Source organism: Sebastes fasciatus, chromosome 22, assembly GCF_043250625.1.
Source record: "Sebastes fasciatus isolate fSebFas1 chromosome 22, fSebFas1.pri, whole genome shotgun sequence".
NCBI classification, from domain to species: Eukaryota; Metazoa; Chordata; class Actinopteri; order Perciformes; family Sebastidae; genus Sebastes; species Sebastes fasciatus.
In genome coordinates this window covers 20429481-20446821 of record NC_133816.1, presented here as the reverse complement: position 1 = coordinate 20446821, position 17341 = coordinate 20429481, and the positions used below count along the sequence as shown (strand labels likewise).

General features: G+C 40.5%; 1 protein-coding gene across 2 annotated transcripts; it reads right to left on the bottom strand.

Moving 5' to 3' along the window:
- Nucleotides 1–8928: 8928 nt before the first annotated feature.
- sox19b (SRY-box transcription factor 19b) lies at nt 8929–17116 on the bottom strand. Of its 2 annotated transcripts, XM_074624269.1 has the most exons (3): nt 16903–17032; nt 16104–16757; nt 8929–10905 (listed from the first exon to the last, which is right to left on the bottom strand). In XM_074624269.1, the coding sequence occupies exons 2-3, from the start codon at nt 16754–16756 to the stop codon at nt 10644–10646; spliced, it is 915 nt and encodes a 304-aa protein (XP_074480370.1). In that variant the 5' UTR covers nt 16757; nt 16903–17032; the 3' UTR covers nt 8929–10643. The 2 variants fall into 2 exon arrangements, with proteins under 2 accessions (XP_074480370.1, XP_074480369.1); XM_074624268.1 differs by having other exon boundaries at nt 16104–17116.
- Nucleotides 17117–17341: the final 225 nt, after the last annotated feature.

Genomic DNA, 17341 nt, shown 5'->3' with positions numbered 1-17341 from the left:
TAGTACTGACTTTTTTTTCGATATACTATACTATGACTTTTTTCAACATATTATTCTATGACTTTTTTTCAACATACTATACTATGACCGTGGTGGTAGATCTGCTAGTTTTTCACTGCTAGTCATTAAACACCGTGCTATCATAGAAAATGCTGTACATGTATTAAACTACAGGTAACATGTTTGTACTAATTGAAGCCCTTCCTTTATACTCATGTTGTTATTCTCAGTTTCTGTGGATTCCCATGAACTCAGTGAACGTCCGTGGTCACATTAATTATACCTGGTTAAATCTCTAGGTACACAAACAAGAAGCTTTACCGCTCCTTTCTCCAGTCACTCCTCCCACATTCACCTTCTCCTCACCTCAGGGTGTGCCTCTCCCCACCTTCTGCACACACACGCACACACCTCATTAGAGTTACCTGTCAGTCAAGTCTTTCATGGCTTAGCAAACACTTCCCTCTATTAGTGGCAGTATGGGCCTGTATCTGCTGACAGCCCTGCTGCCCATCATGGTGGTCTGTCTGGTGCACAAACTTCTATTTCTGAAGCGTGGTTACGCTTTGATTCCTGCAACCCTGAAGTGTGTTATCTTTTCTGAATTGTTGATTACTCAAAAAAGTTTTTTAGTGGTTGTAATTGAATGCCTTTTCAAATTAAATATATATTTTTAGTAGAAGATTGTTGTCCTTTAATGGAGGATGTGACTTCTGCTGTTTTCAGACTAAACAATGATCCTTATCGTACCTTTAGCAGCACTCAGCTTCGCTCTGTGCGTGCGTGTGAGTGTTTGCCCGCCCAGGTATTGCATGCCACCAGCTGCACGCTCAAAAATGCAGTAGATCTCGTGTTCAGGGGTGACGTTCATTACAACTGAAGTGGCGAGCTGCCAAAACGGCAGCCGCCCACTTGTTCACCTGCGTGCTAGCAGACACTGTAGCTCGCCCAACCACCTGTGGAGGAGGGTGTGCATGTTTCCGAGTGTACTCTATGAGGGACACATGTTCTCACATTGACAGGAAGATGGAAAATGCCCTCAGGTCTGAGAGCATTTTGACCAATTTACACTTCAGGGATATGATTAAGCCAAAGTATAGTGTGTCAAATAAAGTCATACTATAGTACATCAAAAAAGTAATAAAAATCATAGTATTGTTTGTCAAAAAAAGTAACAGTATTGTATGTCGAAAAATGTTTTTAAAAGAGTCATAGTATAGTACATCGAAAAAAGTCACAGTATTGTTTGTTGAAAAAAGTAATAGTATTGTATGTCAAAAAAAGTCCTACTACTGTATGTCGAAAAAAAGTCATAGTATAGTATGTTGAAAAAAAGTCATAGTATTGTATGTTGAAAAAAAGTCATAGTATTGTATGTCGAAAAAAAAGTCATAGTATTGTATATCTAAAAAAAGTCATATGTCGTATGTTGAAAAAAGTCATAGTATTGTATGTCTAAAAAAAGTCATAGTATTGTATGTCTAAAAAAAGTTATAGTATTGTATGTCTAAAAAAAGTTATAGTATTGTATGTTGAAAAAAGTCATAGTGTTGTATGTCTGAAAAAAGTCATAGTATTGTATGTCTAAAAAGAATCATAGTGTTGTATGTCTAAAAAAAGTCATAGTATTGTATGTAAAAAAAAACATAGTAGCCTATAGTATGTCGAAAAAAGCAACAAAAAAAAAGTTGTAGTATAAGAGGGAATTTTGTACAAAAGAGACTAACTTTGGACAATCCTACCTCCTAAAAATTACATTCTCATAGAACTAGACTGCATTACGGTCAAAGTTTTAAACATGTGGTTAACGTTGTGAATTGAAACAAAACAAAACAAAAATGCAACAAACTTGCTTAGTTATATTTAATAAAAGATCACGGTTTGGCTTAATATAAGTGCATTCACCAATGAAACAGGCACTCTCTGCTGAGTGATATAACATCTAACACAAGAGTCTACGACAAACGGTTCTTGAGTTATGAGAGTGGGCGGGCCAAACGTGTAGTGGCGGGACTATGACTCTATTTTAGCGTGTAAATGACCTCCGGCCTGGTTTGTCATCATGGCTGAGAAATTTGGAGTAGATTTGACAAAGTACACTGAAGTTACAACAACTTCCTGTTTCATGGCGAATCATGCCAAATGGCGCCATGCCACCGCAACAATAATGCATCATCAAGTTATCAATAAAGGGCACATTTGAGTTGGATCCGGTTGGAGGAGTACATTAAAACATAAAACATGTAATTTCCTACAGTTTCAATAGGACCTTCGCTGCCCGACGTTGACTTTGCTCGGGCACTAAATATAACTACACGTGGTTATAGTACTGTGTTGCAGTACCTAATGTAAAAATGACGGTAAACATGTCACATACCGAGAATGCTGCCAAAGGCATGGAACGTGGAAGATTGTAGTGGATGGAAGTCAAACCATGAGGTTATCCTGCTCTCAATTGACTTCCTGACTGAGTCACATGGTACAATGGTCAAATGATTAACACACACTGATGCTGCACAAACCTCTGGCAGCAGGGGGAGGCAAACCAAACCAAAGGAAAACATTATCCTGATGGAGACACAACTCTTTTCTGGGATTTGGGACTCATATGGATGGGACACAAAACACAGGATTTTCACCCAGGAGACTAGAAGTCAAATCCTGGATGAATCTAACAATGTGTAGTTGTCTTTGAGTTCATAGTTATTCCAAAGGCCATGTAGTTTTGTTGCCTAAACCTCAAGAAGTTGTAGTTTTGTTGCCTAAACCTAAAGAAGTTGTAGTTTTGTTGTCTAAACCTAAAGAAGTTGTAGTTTTGTTGCCTAAACCTAAAGAAGTTGTAGTTTTGTTGCCTAAACCTAAAGAAGTTGTAGTTTTGTTGTCTAAACTTAAAGAAGTTGTAGTTTTGTTGCCTAAACCTAAAGAAAATTTAGTTTTATTGCCTAAACCTAAAGAAGTTGTAGTTTTGTTGCCTAAACCTAAATAAGTTGTAGTTATGTTGCCTAAACCTAAAGAAGTTGTAGTTTTATTACCTAAACCTAAAGAAGTTGTAGTTTTGTTGCCTAAACATAAAGAAGTTGTAGTTTTGTTGCCTAAACCTAAAAAAGTTGTAGTTTTGTTGCCTAAACCTAAAGAAGCCTTTTTGTTCGTGTTCAAAGCGTGATGTTTTATTCAGTTTTACAACATTTTAGAACGTGTTGCTTTTAAGTTTCCCTTTTATAAAGTAGTAGGTGTAGGAGGCCCCTAACGACCCACATCTATGGTGCTTATAGCGACTGATAACGCCTATTTAATGGCCCGATAACAGTGGAATTGGTATCTACATGTCTACGTTCATGCACATGTGTGTGTACATAGGGCGGTGTTTGCCCAGCTCTGCATGCAGATAATAGTTGTGTCTGGGCTCCTGCAGGAATGCAGCAGGTACTATACATTAAAAAATCGAGGCAGCGTTTCCATGACTGCTTTTGAAGTGGTGGTTTCCTGGAGCAGTGTTGCCAACACTCATTCCTGTCTTTTTGTGTTGATATAATTCCTAATTCCTCCTCTTACTTGTTGGAATGTCCATTGAAGAAAGAGACAACGGCAGCCAGTGAATGAGAGCTTGACCTGCCAGTGAGCGAGCATAAATTAACTTCGCAGGAGACGAGCTGTGGATTCAAATCGGTGCAGAAACACGAAGGGTTATGACTAGATTGTGTGTCACCGCAGTAAAAAACGCAGATTCGCACTTTAAAAAAAAAAAAACCCTGTTGGTAACCACCACCTGATTCTCACAGAGGCTGACCACAGCTCTTTGTGGAGACTTTTAAGTCACTCTCGGCGGATCCATGGCAACCACTTGTTGAAGCCTCACTGCTTGTTGCTAAGTGATGGGATGTATTGGACCAGAAAATCCTTTCCATTGACACTCCCTCCACCCCCTTCTCCACCCACTCCTCTCCCTACCCCGTCCCCTCCCCGCCCATGGACCGCAGCCAAAACAACCCACATGTATGCTCCAACTTCCGCTAGTTGCAGGGCAAGAAACGCTCCTTTGGTACGTTGCCAAAATTCAACCTGTATTTAAATACGCTGCTCACCAAAAGAGGTTAAAAGGTGCTATTCTAACTTTTTATTATTGACAAAGTTTTATCCACATATCCCCATGCTTACTATCTAAGAATGTTTAATCAAATAAACTCGTCTTTACTCAGATTTTTACAGTTTTTCTGTGATCAGAGAACTTTGTGAAGAACCCTTAATGTGGACACGGTTCCTGAGTCCTCGAGATAATTCCAAAGGTTCTCAATGAGGTTCAAGGGATCCTTGAGAGACTCAGGAAGTTCCAGAGAGGTTCTGGGGGTCCAAGAAGGAATAGTATAATAATAAGCCTATAAATAAAAGTTATGAGACTATGATTTTACTATAATTTGCCGCACTAGAAATCTCATTGCAACCATACACGTAATTCATAATAAAACACCAGGCCTATTTAAATACACTGTTCACAGAAAAGAGGTTCAAATGGTGCTATTCTAACTTTAAATGATTGAGTTCTATCCACATATCCCCATGCTTAGAATATATAACAATATATACATACAGAACTGCTCATGCAGTACATTAAAAAAGTAAAAAAATTTAAATAAAATTAAATAAATAATTGAAGTGCCTTAAAATGGTAAAAAAAAAATTGCCAAACATTCAACATTCAATTAAAAATGGCCGACTTCCTGTTGGGTTTACGGTATACCTCCAAGAGGCTTTTTTGTACGTCTCAACATGTTACATATACCCACCAAGTTTCATACATCTAGGTGAAACCACAATGAGACACAACCTTTAGCCCCTCAAAATTGCGTTGCTAAGCAACAGTTTGGGTTTACTTCCTGTCAACTGATGTCATTCACATACACTGCAACCAGGAAATAAACTGTGACACATTTAGAATGTTTACTTTTAAAACAGTGTAATGATCTAAATATATTGTTTATTTGTGACATCACAAATGGACAGAAATCCAAAACGGCTTGTTTCAAACGCACAATTTCTGAATACTGGCTGTGTGTGTGTTTCTCTGTATATTGAGCGTTTTTGATAGGTTAACAGTATTTATAAAGCACTTAAAGGGACTGTTTGTAACTTCTTGCATGTATAAATCAATCCGGGTCGGTGTCCCCTGCACGCTCGCGTGTGGCTACGCTGTTCAGTCTGTTAAACAGTGTTGGCCGCGGTCGGAGGACGTAGGGGAGACCGGAGCTTTGGTCTCCAGGGCCGGAGTCTCTGCTGTACTCTGATCCTCTAAATTGATAATAGCATTTCATCATTACCTGTGAAATGTAATGACATTCAGATATATATAGTTTACTGGTTTTCTGAGACCCCCCTGCATCTGTCCTCCATCCTCCTCCATCCTCCTCCTCCTCCTCCGGTTGATCCTGGTGCCCTCATCTCTTCTCCCCCTTCCTCCTCCTCCTCCTCCTCTCCTCCTCCTCCCCTCAGTGACCGATTAGCCGGTGCGGGGTTCTCTCCCCCATTTCCATGAGAAAGGCGGCGGTCGGTGAAAGGGTTAAGCCAGAGGACGAAGCCCCCTAAAAAGCAGCCCTAATTTTCTGCCCGGCAGGGGAGTAGTGTGTGTGGGGGGGGTGGCGGGGGGGGAGATGGGAACAAAGACGCCCGGGGGAGGAGCGGAGACTCCGGCTTTACTATATGCACCTGCGGCCTGAAAAGCCTCCGGACAATGAGCCTCCGACACGGCCAATTACGAACGGGCCATCCACCCGCTTTCTCTGTGGAGAGGAGAGGGGGTGTAAGGGGGGAGGATGGGAGGAGGACTGGGGAAAGTGAATTTTAAAAGAGGGTAAAGATAAGAAAGTAAATAATCGAGCTTTAAATCATTCCAGGCACTATAGACGACCCCCCCACCCCCAGCCCCTCTCCCAGGGCCATCACATCTTCCCACCCCGCCAAAGACACCCATGTTTCCCCCACTAATGTTCACTTTTATTCTAGGCGGGTTAGGGGGCTGACGGCTCCGCCTGTGAGGACGCTGTGAAAGCGGGGAAAGGTCGGTTTTGATTGCTGGTATGCCCATTCTTTATATGTCCTGTAATGATTGGGATGGATGAGGTCATGTTGGAAAGCAACAGCTGATGAGAACTCATCTGGTGACACGCAGATAAACCAGCATTCACCTGAGATCATCACTATTATTAGGCCTATTATTATTCAGATTATTAGAGAGAGAATTAAAGGTCCCATATTGTAAAAAGTGAGATTTTCATGTCTTTTATATTATAAAGCAGCTTTAAGTGCTATATAAATACTGTTAAACCATCAAACCGCTCAATATACAGAGAAATACACACAGCCCGTATTCAGAAATTGTGCGTTTGAAACAAGCCGTTTGGATTTCTGTCTACTTGTGATGTCACAAATATACAATATTTAGATCATCACACGGTTTTAAACATTATAAATGTGTCCCAGTTTATTTCCTGTTGCAGTGTATGTGAATGACATCAGCTGACAAGAAGTAAACATGGACCCAAACTGTTGCCTAGCGACGCAATGCTGTTGCAATTCCCTTGAAATGCGCTAAAACGGAGCGTTTCAGACAGAGGGTAAATGCAGGTATATTCAAGCAGACAGTATGAGGAAAATAAAGTTTTTTTTAAACATTACAGCATGTAATCATGTTCTAGTAGAAACACAAAATATATGTATGAACCTGAAAATGAGCATGATATGGGACCTTTAAAAATATATATATTTTTATGAAAAACGGTAAGCCTCTGGTGCTCCTAACGGCATCTGCAAGCTTTCACAGACCGGAGGAAAACGATCAATCAGAGCCGAGCTGGAGTCTTGTCGTCCTCGGAGCAGCTGTCAATCACTCGCCAACCCTCCTGGTTTTCCCGGGAGACTTCCCGTTTTTCATCGCTCTCTTCCGTTTTTCTTCCAGAGGTCACAATTCTCTCGTATTTCTCCCAATTGATGTCAAATTTTAAGCCCTTTTCGTTATCTTATAGCCTGTTTCTGGAACTGAACAGTGTGTGTATAATCCCTACTGTTTCCACCCGGACGACAATAGAGCTACACCATCTGTCGTTTCCCGGTGGAAGGAGGTAGTCTATATACTCGCGACACAGCGCGATTTGAGCTCATGTTTAAGCTGCGCTCGCCACAGCGTGCAACGCCCAGAAGTTGGACTTTGCTTTATGCAGCAAAAAAGCCGTCGTGGCGTGGCGCAAGACGTTTGGAAATAACAGGTTTCAGAGCGCAGTGGTGGCGTTATCGCGTTCTGTCTGAAAGGACCTTACTACTACTAAGAGAAAGAAATACTCAATCAGGAGCAATTGATCAAACATGAATCAATATTCTGTTACGTTAATGCCTATTTCTCTCCTCAAATGTTCTCAGAAACATCTTGTAGTGTACTGTTTAGCCCAGCCATGTTGAGGAAATACAAAGCACCGCCCACCAGCCGGAGCACAGCCAATAGGAACGCTCTCTCTCTCTGAAATGACCTGTGATTGGTCAAAGTCTCCCGTCACGGGCTAGATTTTTTAAAGCCTGAAAACAGAGCCATGAGGAGGTGCAGAAGTCTAGTTATCTCTCAGAACACTTGAATTACAATATGCTGAAAGGTTATTATGGATTTTTTTCAGCCAATGATGCCAAAAATATTCTGCCTACTGCTGCTTTAATAACAATAAGGCATAATAATATAATAACTATGAGCAATAACATCAGAAAAATACACATTAATATGATCACAATTAGCTTATAATACAGTTATGTTTGTGTATATTGATAAATAAATGTAAATGTAAATCAGAGAAAGTGAAATATACTCCATTTGAAATTTAGAAATTTAGCCGGCAGCTACTATACAGCACCCGGTGGGGCAGTTTGGGGGTTTGATGCCTTGCTCAAGGGCAACCTGGTAGTGTCCAGGAGGTCCATACTTGTCCATGTAGGGACTTGAATCGGCAACCTTCTGGTTCCCAAACCAAGTCCCTATGGACTGAGCTCCTTGGAAACAAGTAAAGGAACGTACTATTATACTTAACATTCAGTTTGATATTCATCCTGATGTGTTTTAAAATCTAAAACTGAATTTTTCTAAGAGTTTAAATGTACTTTTCCTGCTTTAGGTCGTCATTGACTTCCATTCATTTCTTAGGGATATGAAGTGCGTTGTAAGTAAACACCAAGTCTGCATTATTCTATAATAATCACATTTTAACATAAAAACTACTGCAGGTGTGATGTTCACTGTGATGATTTAAATGTTTGTAGCAAGAAGTAAAATGTTTTCTAATATTTATATCATATGGAAATGAATGCAATCCTGGGAAAATTACATTTAAAGATCTGGAAATGGTCAGCAGATGTATCCTTAGATTATCATTATCCTTTTACGATTTCCCCTTTTATATATATTTTATGAGCGCTGTTGCCAATGACTGCTTTGCTGGAACTGACAAATGACAAATAAAGAACCTTTAACCTTATAAAACATGCTTTTTAAAAAGGATAAATCTTACAATAACACTGGTGAGGTCCTCTAAAGAAGTATATTATCATCCTACAACTGCAGTGGCCACTTTATTAGGTACGCCTGTAAAATGTAAAGCAATCCAATACAACAGCTCAGCCTTTAATTATCCCTTAAAGGATTATAATGTTGTCAACTATGTTCATTATTGAGCTGGTAGTTGGCGGTATTCTGCCTCCTTATGTAAATAAATGGACCAAACACCTGAACATTAAAACCATGTGATACGGTTGAAAGCTCCAGAAAAAGCTAGTTTATATACTTTGGAAATGTCACATTTGTGGCATTCATTTGTCTAAGTGTACCTAATAAAGTGGCCATTGAATGTATTTATCTGTGTATATGATGCTGTTGAGTTAAAAGTACACAAACAGTTAACATCGTTAATGAAAAAGGATTTGTACTTTTTATTAATATTGTCATGAATGCCATAACAAAGATTTTTTTTAATCAAAAAAAAAAAAAGGAATCGAGACTCTTAGTATAAGAGCCTAAAAATGTATACATTATTTACATGAATGCTACATACAGTAACTCTATAGTATATGGCAGCATTTACATACAAGAGAATTCATTCTAAAAAATAGAGATACAAGTCAGTAGAAAAGTTAAAACACTTGGGTAACAATGTAAACATTCACGCATTTACTTTAATAGAAACTGCTCCCTTTTTTTTTCTTCTCAAAAAAATATAAGTATAAAAGGCATCTGTTTCCAGTGCGTGTCGAGTTAGTAATGGAAGTTAAAAACTGCCGGAATAATCTAGCACATTCAATATTCACAGTTTTTTTGTAGGTTGAAAATATAAAGTTCCCTTTAGGTCCATAGCAGCACTATAATAAGCAAGACAGCAGGCTAGAAAACAGGAAATAACAGTACCAGAACCAGGATTAAAAAGTTATTTTTATAGATTGACCCACATATATGAATACGTTTTCAGGAGATTTTAATGTGATACATTCTCTTTACTGGTAGTAGAAACACAAACAATTTGTTATAAGAAACCTGGAAGGCCCTTTAGGTCAATACTTGGTGGAAGACGCGAGTTTTAATCTGCATTTCATATTAAATTTCATCCCCCTTATACTGAAAAAGCCTATAAAAACAACTTGCCTAGAGCAAAGTGACAACTGCCAGAACAACGCAACATCAAAAAAGATCTAACAAAACTAATTATAGCAAATAAAACTCATACAGGCAGCAAAGAAACTGTAGATCCAGTGACGACCAGTAGACGTACGGAGATGTTGGAACGTAGAACCAGCCTGGTTCTACGGTACGTTCTAAAGCGACGGATCGTATCGTATCGTAGGAGCGTAGAAGAAGTGTTTATCTCCTGTGGATGCAGTGCTGATTGTCCAACAGGTGGGTTTTTCTCCGTGTCATCCAACAAGATTTCATCAGTTAAAATATAAAAAGCCAAGGCACAAAGAGTTCATTGGAGTTGTGCGTTTTCCTTTCCCCCACCCCTTCAGGACCGAATAACGAATAAACCACCACATCGTCAGCTCGGGTGATTTGTTTGTCACCAGCTGAGGGATTCTGATCCGGCAGCGACCGGGTTGCCAGGTCATTTATAGTCTCTGTGCCGCGGCTGTATAGTGGAAGACTAAACTGGCCCAGCACGGCACGGCACAGACTGGGTTTGGCGGAACGGTCATGAGTGCCGGTGTCACAGGTGTTATTAACAAAAAGGAGTTCTTATTATGGATAAGTTCTAAAATATAAAAAGAAGGAGACAGAAAAAGACAGAATATGTACACATAAACACCCCACATAAACTGCAGTCCTTCATGGAGGAAGTCTGCTGGAGGGTGGGGGTGGGTTTTGGGGCGCTCTGTACGTGTGGTGGTCTTTATGTGGTACCAAAGAGGTAGAAAAACTTTAAATGTAGTCGCCACTTGTGTGTCTGAACTACTAATGCAGGAGAGAAAAAAAAAGTGTCCTTCTTGTGTCTCTTTGCCAGTCTAAAGTCCCGCCAACACAGACTCCACCTCCCGTCCAGCCAGCTGTGCATCGTGAGCTGTTTGCGGTCCCCCCCACCGTCGCCGCCTCCACCGCCACCGCCATCCCCCCCCTATGACTCCCACTTCCAGTCCTAGATGTGTGTGAGTGGGACGGTTCCGGTGAGGTAGTGCTGCTGGACGCTGGCGTAGCCCCTCTGTGCCGCCGTGGGGTCGCCGGCATCCCCTCCTGGTCCCGGGATGTACATGCTGATCATGTCCCTGAGGTCGCCCTGCAGAGGGCCGCGGTGGTGGTTCGGCGTCCCCGTCGGAGGCGAGTGGGACACCGGTTCTGCTTTCACCATGGACATGGTGACGGGGCTTGGCTGCTGGGGGCTGCTGCTGTAGGACATCGGGCTGTGGGGGGGAGAGAGTTTAAGATATATTAAAGCTTCAGTAGGCAACAATTTATTGGCTTCAAAAATCCATAATAACCTTTCAGAATAATTCAAGTGTTCTGAGAGACTTCTGCACCTCCTCTTGGCTCTTTACAGGCTTCATGTCCAACCAACTTCTTTAGGTTTAGGCAGCAAAACTACAACTTCTTTAGGTTTCGGCAAAAAACCCACTTAGTTAAGTTTAGGGAAAAACATTGTGTTTTGGGTTAACATAACTATGACCACAAATGAATGTGAAATCCAGTCCCAGATAAGGAACAAGTCATGAGAAATGGTCTGAAAATACACCTCCGATCTAGAGTTGCACCTGACGGCTCTTATAAAACGAGCGTTGAGTCAGGTGGAAGTGTTGAGATGAAGTACATTCAGTCCCATTGAGTCACGGAGGAACAACAGGCTTCAGTCTGCTGCCTACTTGTTATGCACGGTGACGCTCATTTCAGAAAGAGAGAGAGCGTTCCTATTGGCTGTGCTCCGGCTGGTGGGCGGTGCTTTGGTATTTCCTCAACTGATCTGCTGCCGGGTCACAAACTTTCTCATTTTACAGCTAAACAGTACACAAGATGTTTATGAAAACATTGACTTTAAAAAAGTGAAAATATCAAAATAATAAAGTACACTGCAACAGCAGTTTTATATTAAACTTGAATAAATGAATAATTCACCCCTCTGGTGTAAACTTAGCGTGTGAATCTCTGGCATAAACTAATCATCTACTTTAATTTGTTTTCGCTCCTTGTATGAGTATTTCTTTATCTTAGTTCTCTCACTCACTGACGGTCCTTTCAGACACAACACGACAAGAATAGACCAAATATTTAGATCCTAAAGAAAGCAACCGCCGTCCCAAATCAGCAAAACTACTGAACAAAACACCACATCGACTTGTATTTTCTTTCTGAATGTCACAACACACCAACATCACTAGAATTCCAGAAATTGAAGAATCTACTTCAGCAAAACTTTGAGTCTTTTGTGCATCATTCAATTCCCATTTCATTAACACAATACAGTCACTTCTATTTCCACCAGTCGGAGCACAAAAAAGTTTGCCACAAAAGCATCAAACACTTCAGGTACAGCGATGCCTCTCGATCACGTCATTGGTCTTTTGACACTACTATCATTTCAGAAGACCTTCAGGATTAACAAATACATTCATTAAATCCATGAACACGTCATTATCATATGTTAAAATAAACCAGTATGGGAGGGAGAGGGGACATTAGAGCTTCTCTACTATCACTACAATGACGGATAATTCTACTGGAGTAACCGAGCTTTGGAGTATGTCAGGTACATCCTCATATTTGGGACAAAAACTTTTAGACAACAAAAATATATCCCTCATGTAGCAAACATATCATTAGGGATAAGAGGAGACTTAATTGGAGAAAAGGGCTCAATAACTCCCTATTTGACTGAGGGGAGAGAGTGCAGCACAAGGTTCCTTCAAAAATGCTCATAAAATATGAATATATTAAAGGGGAAGTAAAAAGTAAAAGCAAAATGATAAAATAGTGCCGTTAAAGTAAATATAAACATAAGTAAATATAGAATAGTATTGTAAATGTGAAGCACATCCACAAGTTGTGACGCAGGTACAGACAACTTCCCCTCTGGGCCATCTAATAAAGCTAACTGGGAATAGTTTTATATTATATTAATTACAACAGAAATGCAGTAAAGAACATTTTTTAAATACTATGTGTTTAATATTTGCTATTTTTCTCAAGATCTGTTGTATTTTTTTTTGCCATATGACCCTCAAACGCACCATCCCAAGATATCAGTAAAGTCTTGTTCTTACTTTCTGTGACAGAGAGGCTGATCTGTTCAATTAACTTTTAAGTTTATATACTGGAATTTTAATTCCTGTTTAAGTTTTGACCAATTTGTTCCCGCTTTAAAAAGTAATTCCTGTTCATTTTTAGCCAAAAAATGAATCGTACACCAGCCAGTTGCTGGTGTACGATTTATTATTTTAATAATAAACAAATAAATTTGCATTTGTATGTATTTGTCGGTCACATTTTGTTTTACAAAGTTAGTAAAGCAATGTTAAAGTCAAGCATTACACATAAAAGAGTGATCCCAGTGAGGAGATTAATTAAAACACCGGTTTCGGATCGTTACTCGGTATCGGCCGATATCCAAAGCCCAGGTATCGGTATTGAGACTGAATGAGGCGGATCGGTGCATCCCTAGTTTCTGTGATTCAGTGCAGGACGGGACAAGTTTGGCCTCCAACATGACTCATTCTGACAAGCGACTAACTGATAATCAAAACATCTTTCAGGGAAGCTTTAAGAGGATTCACCTGCTGGAGAACAAAGATGTCTGACATGTTAAAAACAGATACTAGAACATCCATCCTCACATTAGTCAAAGTGTTCGGTCTTTGTATTTGTAGGGCGGGGGGGGGGGGGGGGGGGGCATGAGACCTGTAAGGCAGGAGGCAGAGACCCAGGAGTGGAACTGGGACAATGGTTTAGCAAGAAACAGAGTGGATTGTGGGTAGCAGACCACACACAGAGTGGCCTACCCTTCCTACCGTCAAGTCACCCTGATCAACATTCCAGGCAGGACCCAGCCCAGAGCCGAGCGTCACCGTGCATAACAAGTAGGCAGCAGACTGAAGCCTGTTGTTCCTCCGTGACTCAATGGGACTGAATGTACTTCATCTCAACACTTCCACCTGACTCAACGCTCGTTTTATAAGAGCCGTCAGGTGCAACTCTAGATCGGACGTGTATTTTAAAACCATTTCTCATGAATTATACCTTCTTTTGGACAGTATTTCACATTAATCCGTGTTCGTAGTTACGTTTACCCAAAACACGATGTTTTTCCCTAAACTTACCTAAGTGGAGTTTTTTTTGCCGAAACCTTTAAGAAGTTCTAGTTTTGTTTCCAAGACCTAGAGAAGTTCTAGTTTTGTTGTCTAAACCTAAAGAAGTTGTAGTTTTGTTGACTAAACTTAAAGGTGTAGTTTTGTTTCCGAGACCTAAAGAAGTTGTACTTTTGTTGCTTAAACCTAAAAAAGTTTTAGTTTTGTAGCTAAACCTAAAGAAGTTGTACTTTTATTGCATTAACTTGTCTTACATCCAGTGCACTCTAGATTGGAGGTGTATTTTCAGACCATTTCTCACGACTTATTACTTTCTTATTTTGGACTGTATTTCACATTCATTGGTGTTCGTAGTTATGTTAACCCCAAAAACACAAAGTTTTCCCCTAAACTTAACTACTAAGTGTTAACAAACTGTTAAAACCTGTTAAATTAAGGTGAATTATTAGATCAAAAGAGTGCACGTTTTACTGTTTGTTCTAAGTTAAGTTTCTGTCAAATAACCATCAAGTCTGAATTGAATGAATATGGAGGAGGAAGCCTGTAAGTGAAGAACTGCATCTACATGAAGCCACTAATAAGAATAAAAGCTCAATTCTCTGTGCATGCTCCACACTTATTTGGAGAAGACGCACATCTGTCACCACTCTCTCCTAAAACCTGTTTATGCATCTTTTTTTAGGAAGCCATCATCAGGTGTCATGAGAAGCATTGTGTTCAGTAACTTGAGAACATATTGATAAAAAAAAGCGTTACATTGTGCCTGATGCAGGTGGATCGGGCCTACAGCGCATATTGGAGACCTTGTTTTGACTTTCTGTGGAGCATATAGAGGAGCTTCTCTCATTTTATTAAGCACCATTTCAAATATTGGAAATAATTAAATATAAAATATATGAAAAACACAATTAACTTAGTTTTTTTGCGCTTACTCCAGCATGTGTAAAAACTTTTTTGAAAGTTATTCTGCAAACTGAATGATTATGGAGGAGGAAGCCTATAAGAACTGAAACTACATGGAGCCACTAATGAGAATAAAAACTCAATCTACATAGAAAATATCTTTGATGCATGTTTCACACTTATTTGGAGAAGACGCACCAGCCACCGCTCTCTCCTAACACCTGTTTATCCATCTTTTTTTAGAAAGCCATCATCAGGTGTCATGAGAAGCTTTGTGTTCAGCACCTTGAGAACATTTTGATAAAAAAAATAGCTCCACAAGTTTTTTTTCTGTCTAAACCTAAAGAAGTTTGTTTTGTTGTTTAAACCTAAAGAAGCTGTAGTTTGATTGCAAAGAAGTTGTAGTTGTTTTGTCTAAACCTAAAGAAGTTTTAGTTTTATTGCCTAAACCTAAATAAGTTGTTCTTTGGTTGCCTAAACAAATTGTGCCTGACGCAGGTGGATCAGGCCTGCAGCGCATGTTGGAGACCTTGTTTTCTCTCATTTTATTTAGCACCATTTCAAATAATGTAAATAATTAAATATAAATGAAAATCACAATTAATTTAAGTTTTTTAGTGCTTATCCAGCATGTGCATGCAAAACTTTTCTGAAAGTCATTCTGCAAACTCACCTGTAGGAGTTGGCTCCGTTCATGTTGTAGTTCTGTTGCCTAAACCTAAAGAAGTTGTAATTTTGTTGCCTAAATCTAAAAAAGTGAAGTTGTAATTTGGTGCCTAAACCTAAAGAAGTTGTAGTTGTAGTTCTTATTTTGGACTGTATTTCACATTCATTGGTGTTCGTAGTTATGTTAACCCAGAAACACAATGTTTTTCCCTAAACTAAAGTGTTAACAAACTGTTAAATTAAGGTGAATTATCAGATCAAATGAGTGCACGTTTTACTGTTTAAGTTAAGTTACTGTCAAATAACACATTTGACATCAAGTCACAATTGAATGAATATGGAGGAGAAAGTGGAGAACTGTATCTACATGGAGCCACTAATGCGGATAAAAGCTCAATTCTCTGTGCATGCTCCACACTTATTTGGAGATGCACTTCTGCCACCACTTTCTCCTAACACCTGTTTATCCATTTTTTTAGGAAGCCATCATCAGGTGTCATGAGAAGCATTGTGTTCAGTAACTTGAGAACATTTTGATAAAAAAAAAAAAAAACGCCACATTGTGCCTTGTTTTGACTTTCTGTGGAGCTTCTCTCATTTTATGAAGCAACATTTCAAATAATGGAAATAATTAAATATAAAATATATGAAAATCACAATTAACTTAGTTTTTTTGAACTTACTCCACCATGTGCAAAAACTTTTTTTTTTTTAAACGTATTCTGCAAAAGACTCACCTGTAAGAGTTGGCTCCATTCATGTAGGTCTGTGCTGCAGTCATGGCCGGTGGGTACTGCAGCGCTGACAGGTCGTACCGGTGCAGCTGCTGCGTGTAGCCGAGCGCCTCGCCCTGCATGCCCGCATAACCTCCGGTGGGTCCCCATCCGTAGCTGTCCATCCTCGGACTGCCACCTTGTCCCTGCGCCGCCGCCAGCAGGTTCCCGGCTGACAGAGGGTATTTACCCACCTGCATGGTGTCCTTCTTCAGCAGCGGCTTGGTCTTGCGTCTCGGCTTGTACTTGTAGTCCGGATACTCCTTCATGTGGACCGCTCGGAGCCGCTTGGCCTCGTCGATGAACGGCCTCTTCTCTGCGTCGGTGAGCAGCTTCCACTCTGCACCAAGTCGCTTGCTGATCTCAGAGTTGTGCATCTTGGGGTTTTCTTGTGCCATCTTGCGCCTCTGGCCTCTGGACCACACCATGAATGCATTCATGGGTCTCTTCACTTTATCCATGGGGTCCACGCCTGGAGGTGCACACGCTGTTTTGGAGCCAGGATGAGTGTTGTTGCTGGCCATGATGCTGGTGATGTGGCCGGTGACTGGTGACATGCCCTGCTGGGTCTGGTGAGAGGGAGGCTGGCCGGTTGGCTTAAGCTCGTGCTCCATCATGCTGTACATGTTTGGACAAAAAATTGCACAAAAAAAATTGCACAAAAAGTTGCACCAAAAAATGCACAAAAATTTGCACAAAAGTTGCTCAAAAAGTTACACAAAAGTTGCACAAAAAGAGTCGACAAAGTTTTGCAGCCGTCCACCTGTGCAGGTTGAAACGTGCGCACCGGCTGATCCAAATCAACTAATTACGCACAGCAGAGTTTCTCTTAAAGTCTGGTCCTGTGCGTCATTATACTGTTTCTAACAGAAAGGTGTTGGAGCAGTAAGCAGCTGCCTCTCTGGACGCAGTTTATCTCTCTCTCTCTCTCAGCGGTGAAACCACTTGTTGTTGTCAGGAGGCCAAATCACACACTGAACTCATCCTGCAAAAGTTCCCCTGTTCTGGTGCAGTCAGCCGGGTGTGGAGGACCAATAGGAGAAGAGCTCCTGTGTGTGCGTGCGCGCATGCATTTGCAAGTGAAAAGGCACCGAGGGCGCGCGAGACACTTGTTGATGACGGTGGTGGAGAGGAGGGGGGTGGAGGATTGAAAGGATATAAGTATCTTCATATTCAGTTATCAACTATAATGAGCTGCACAT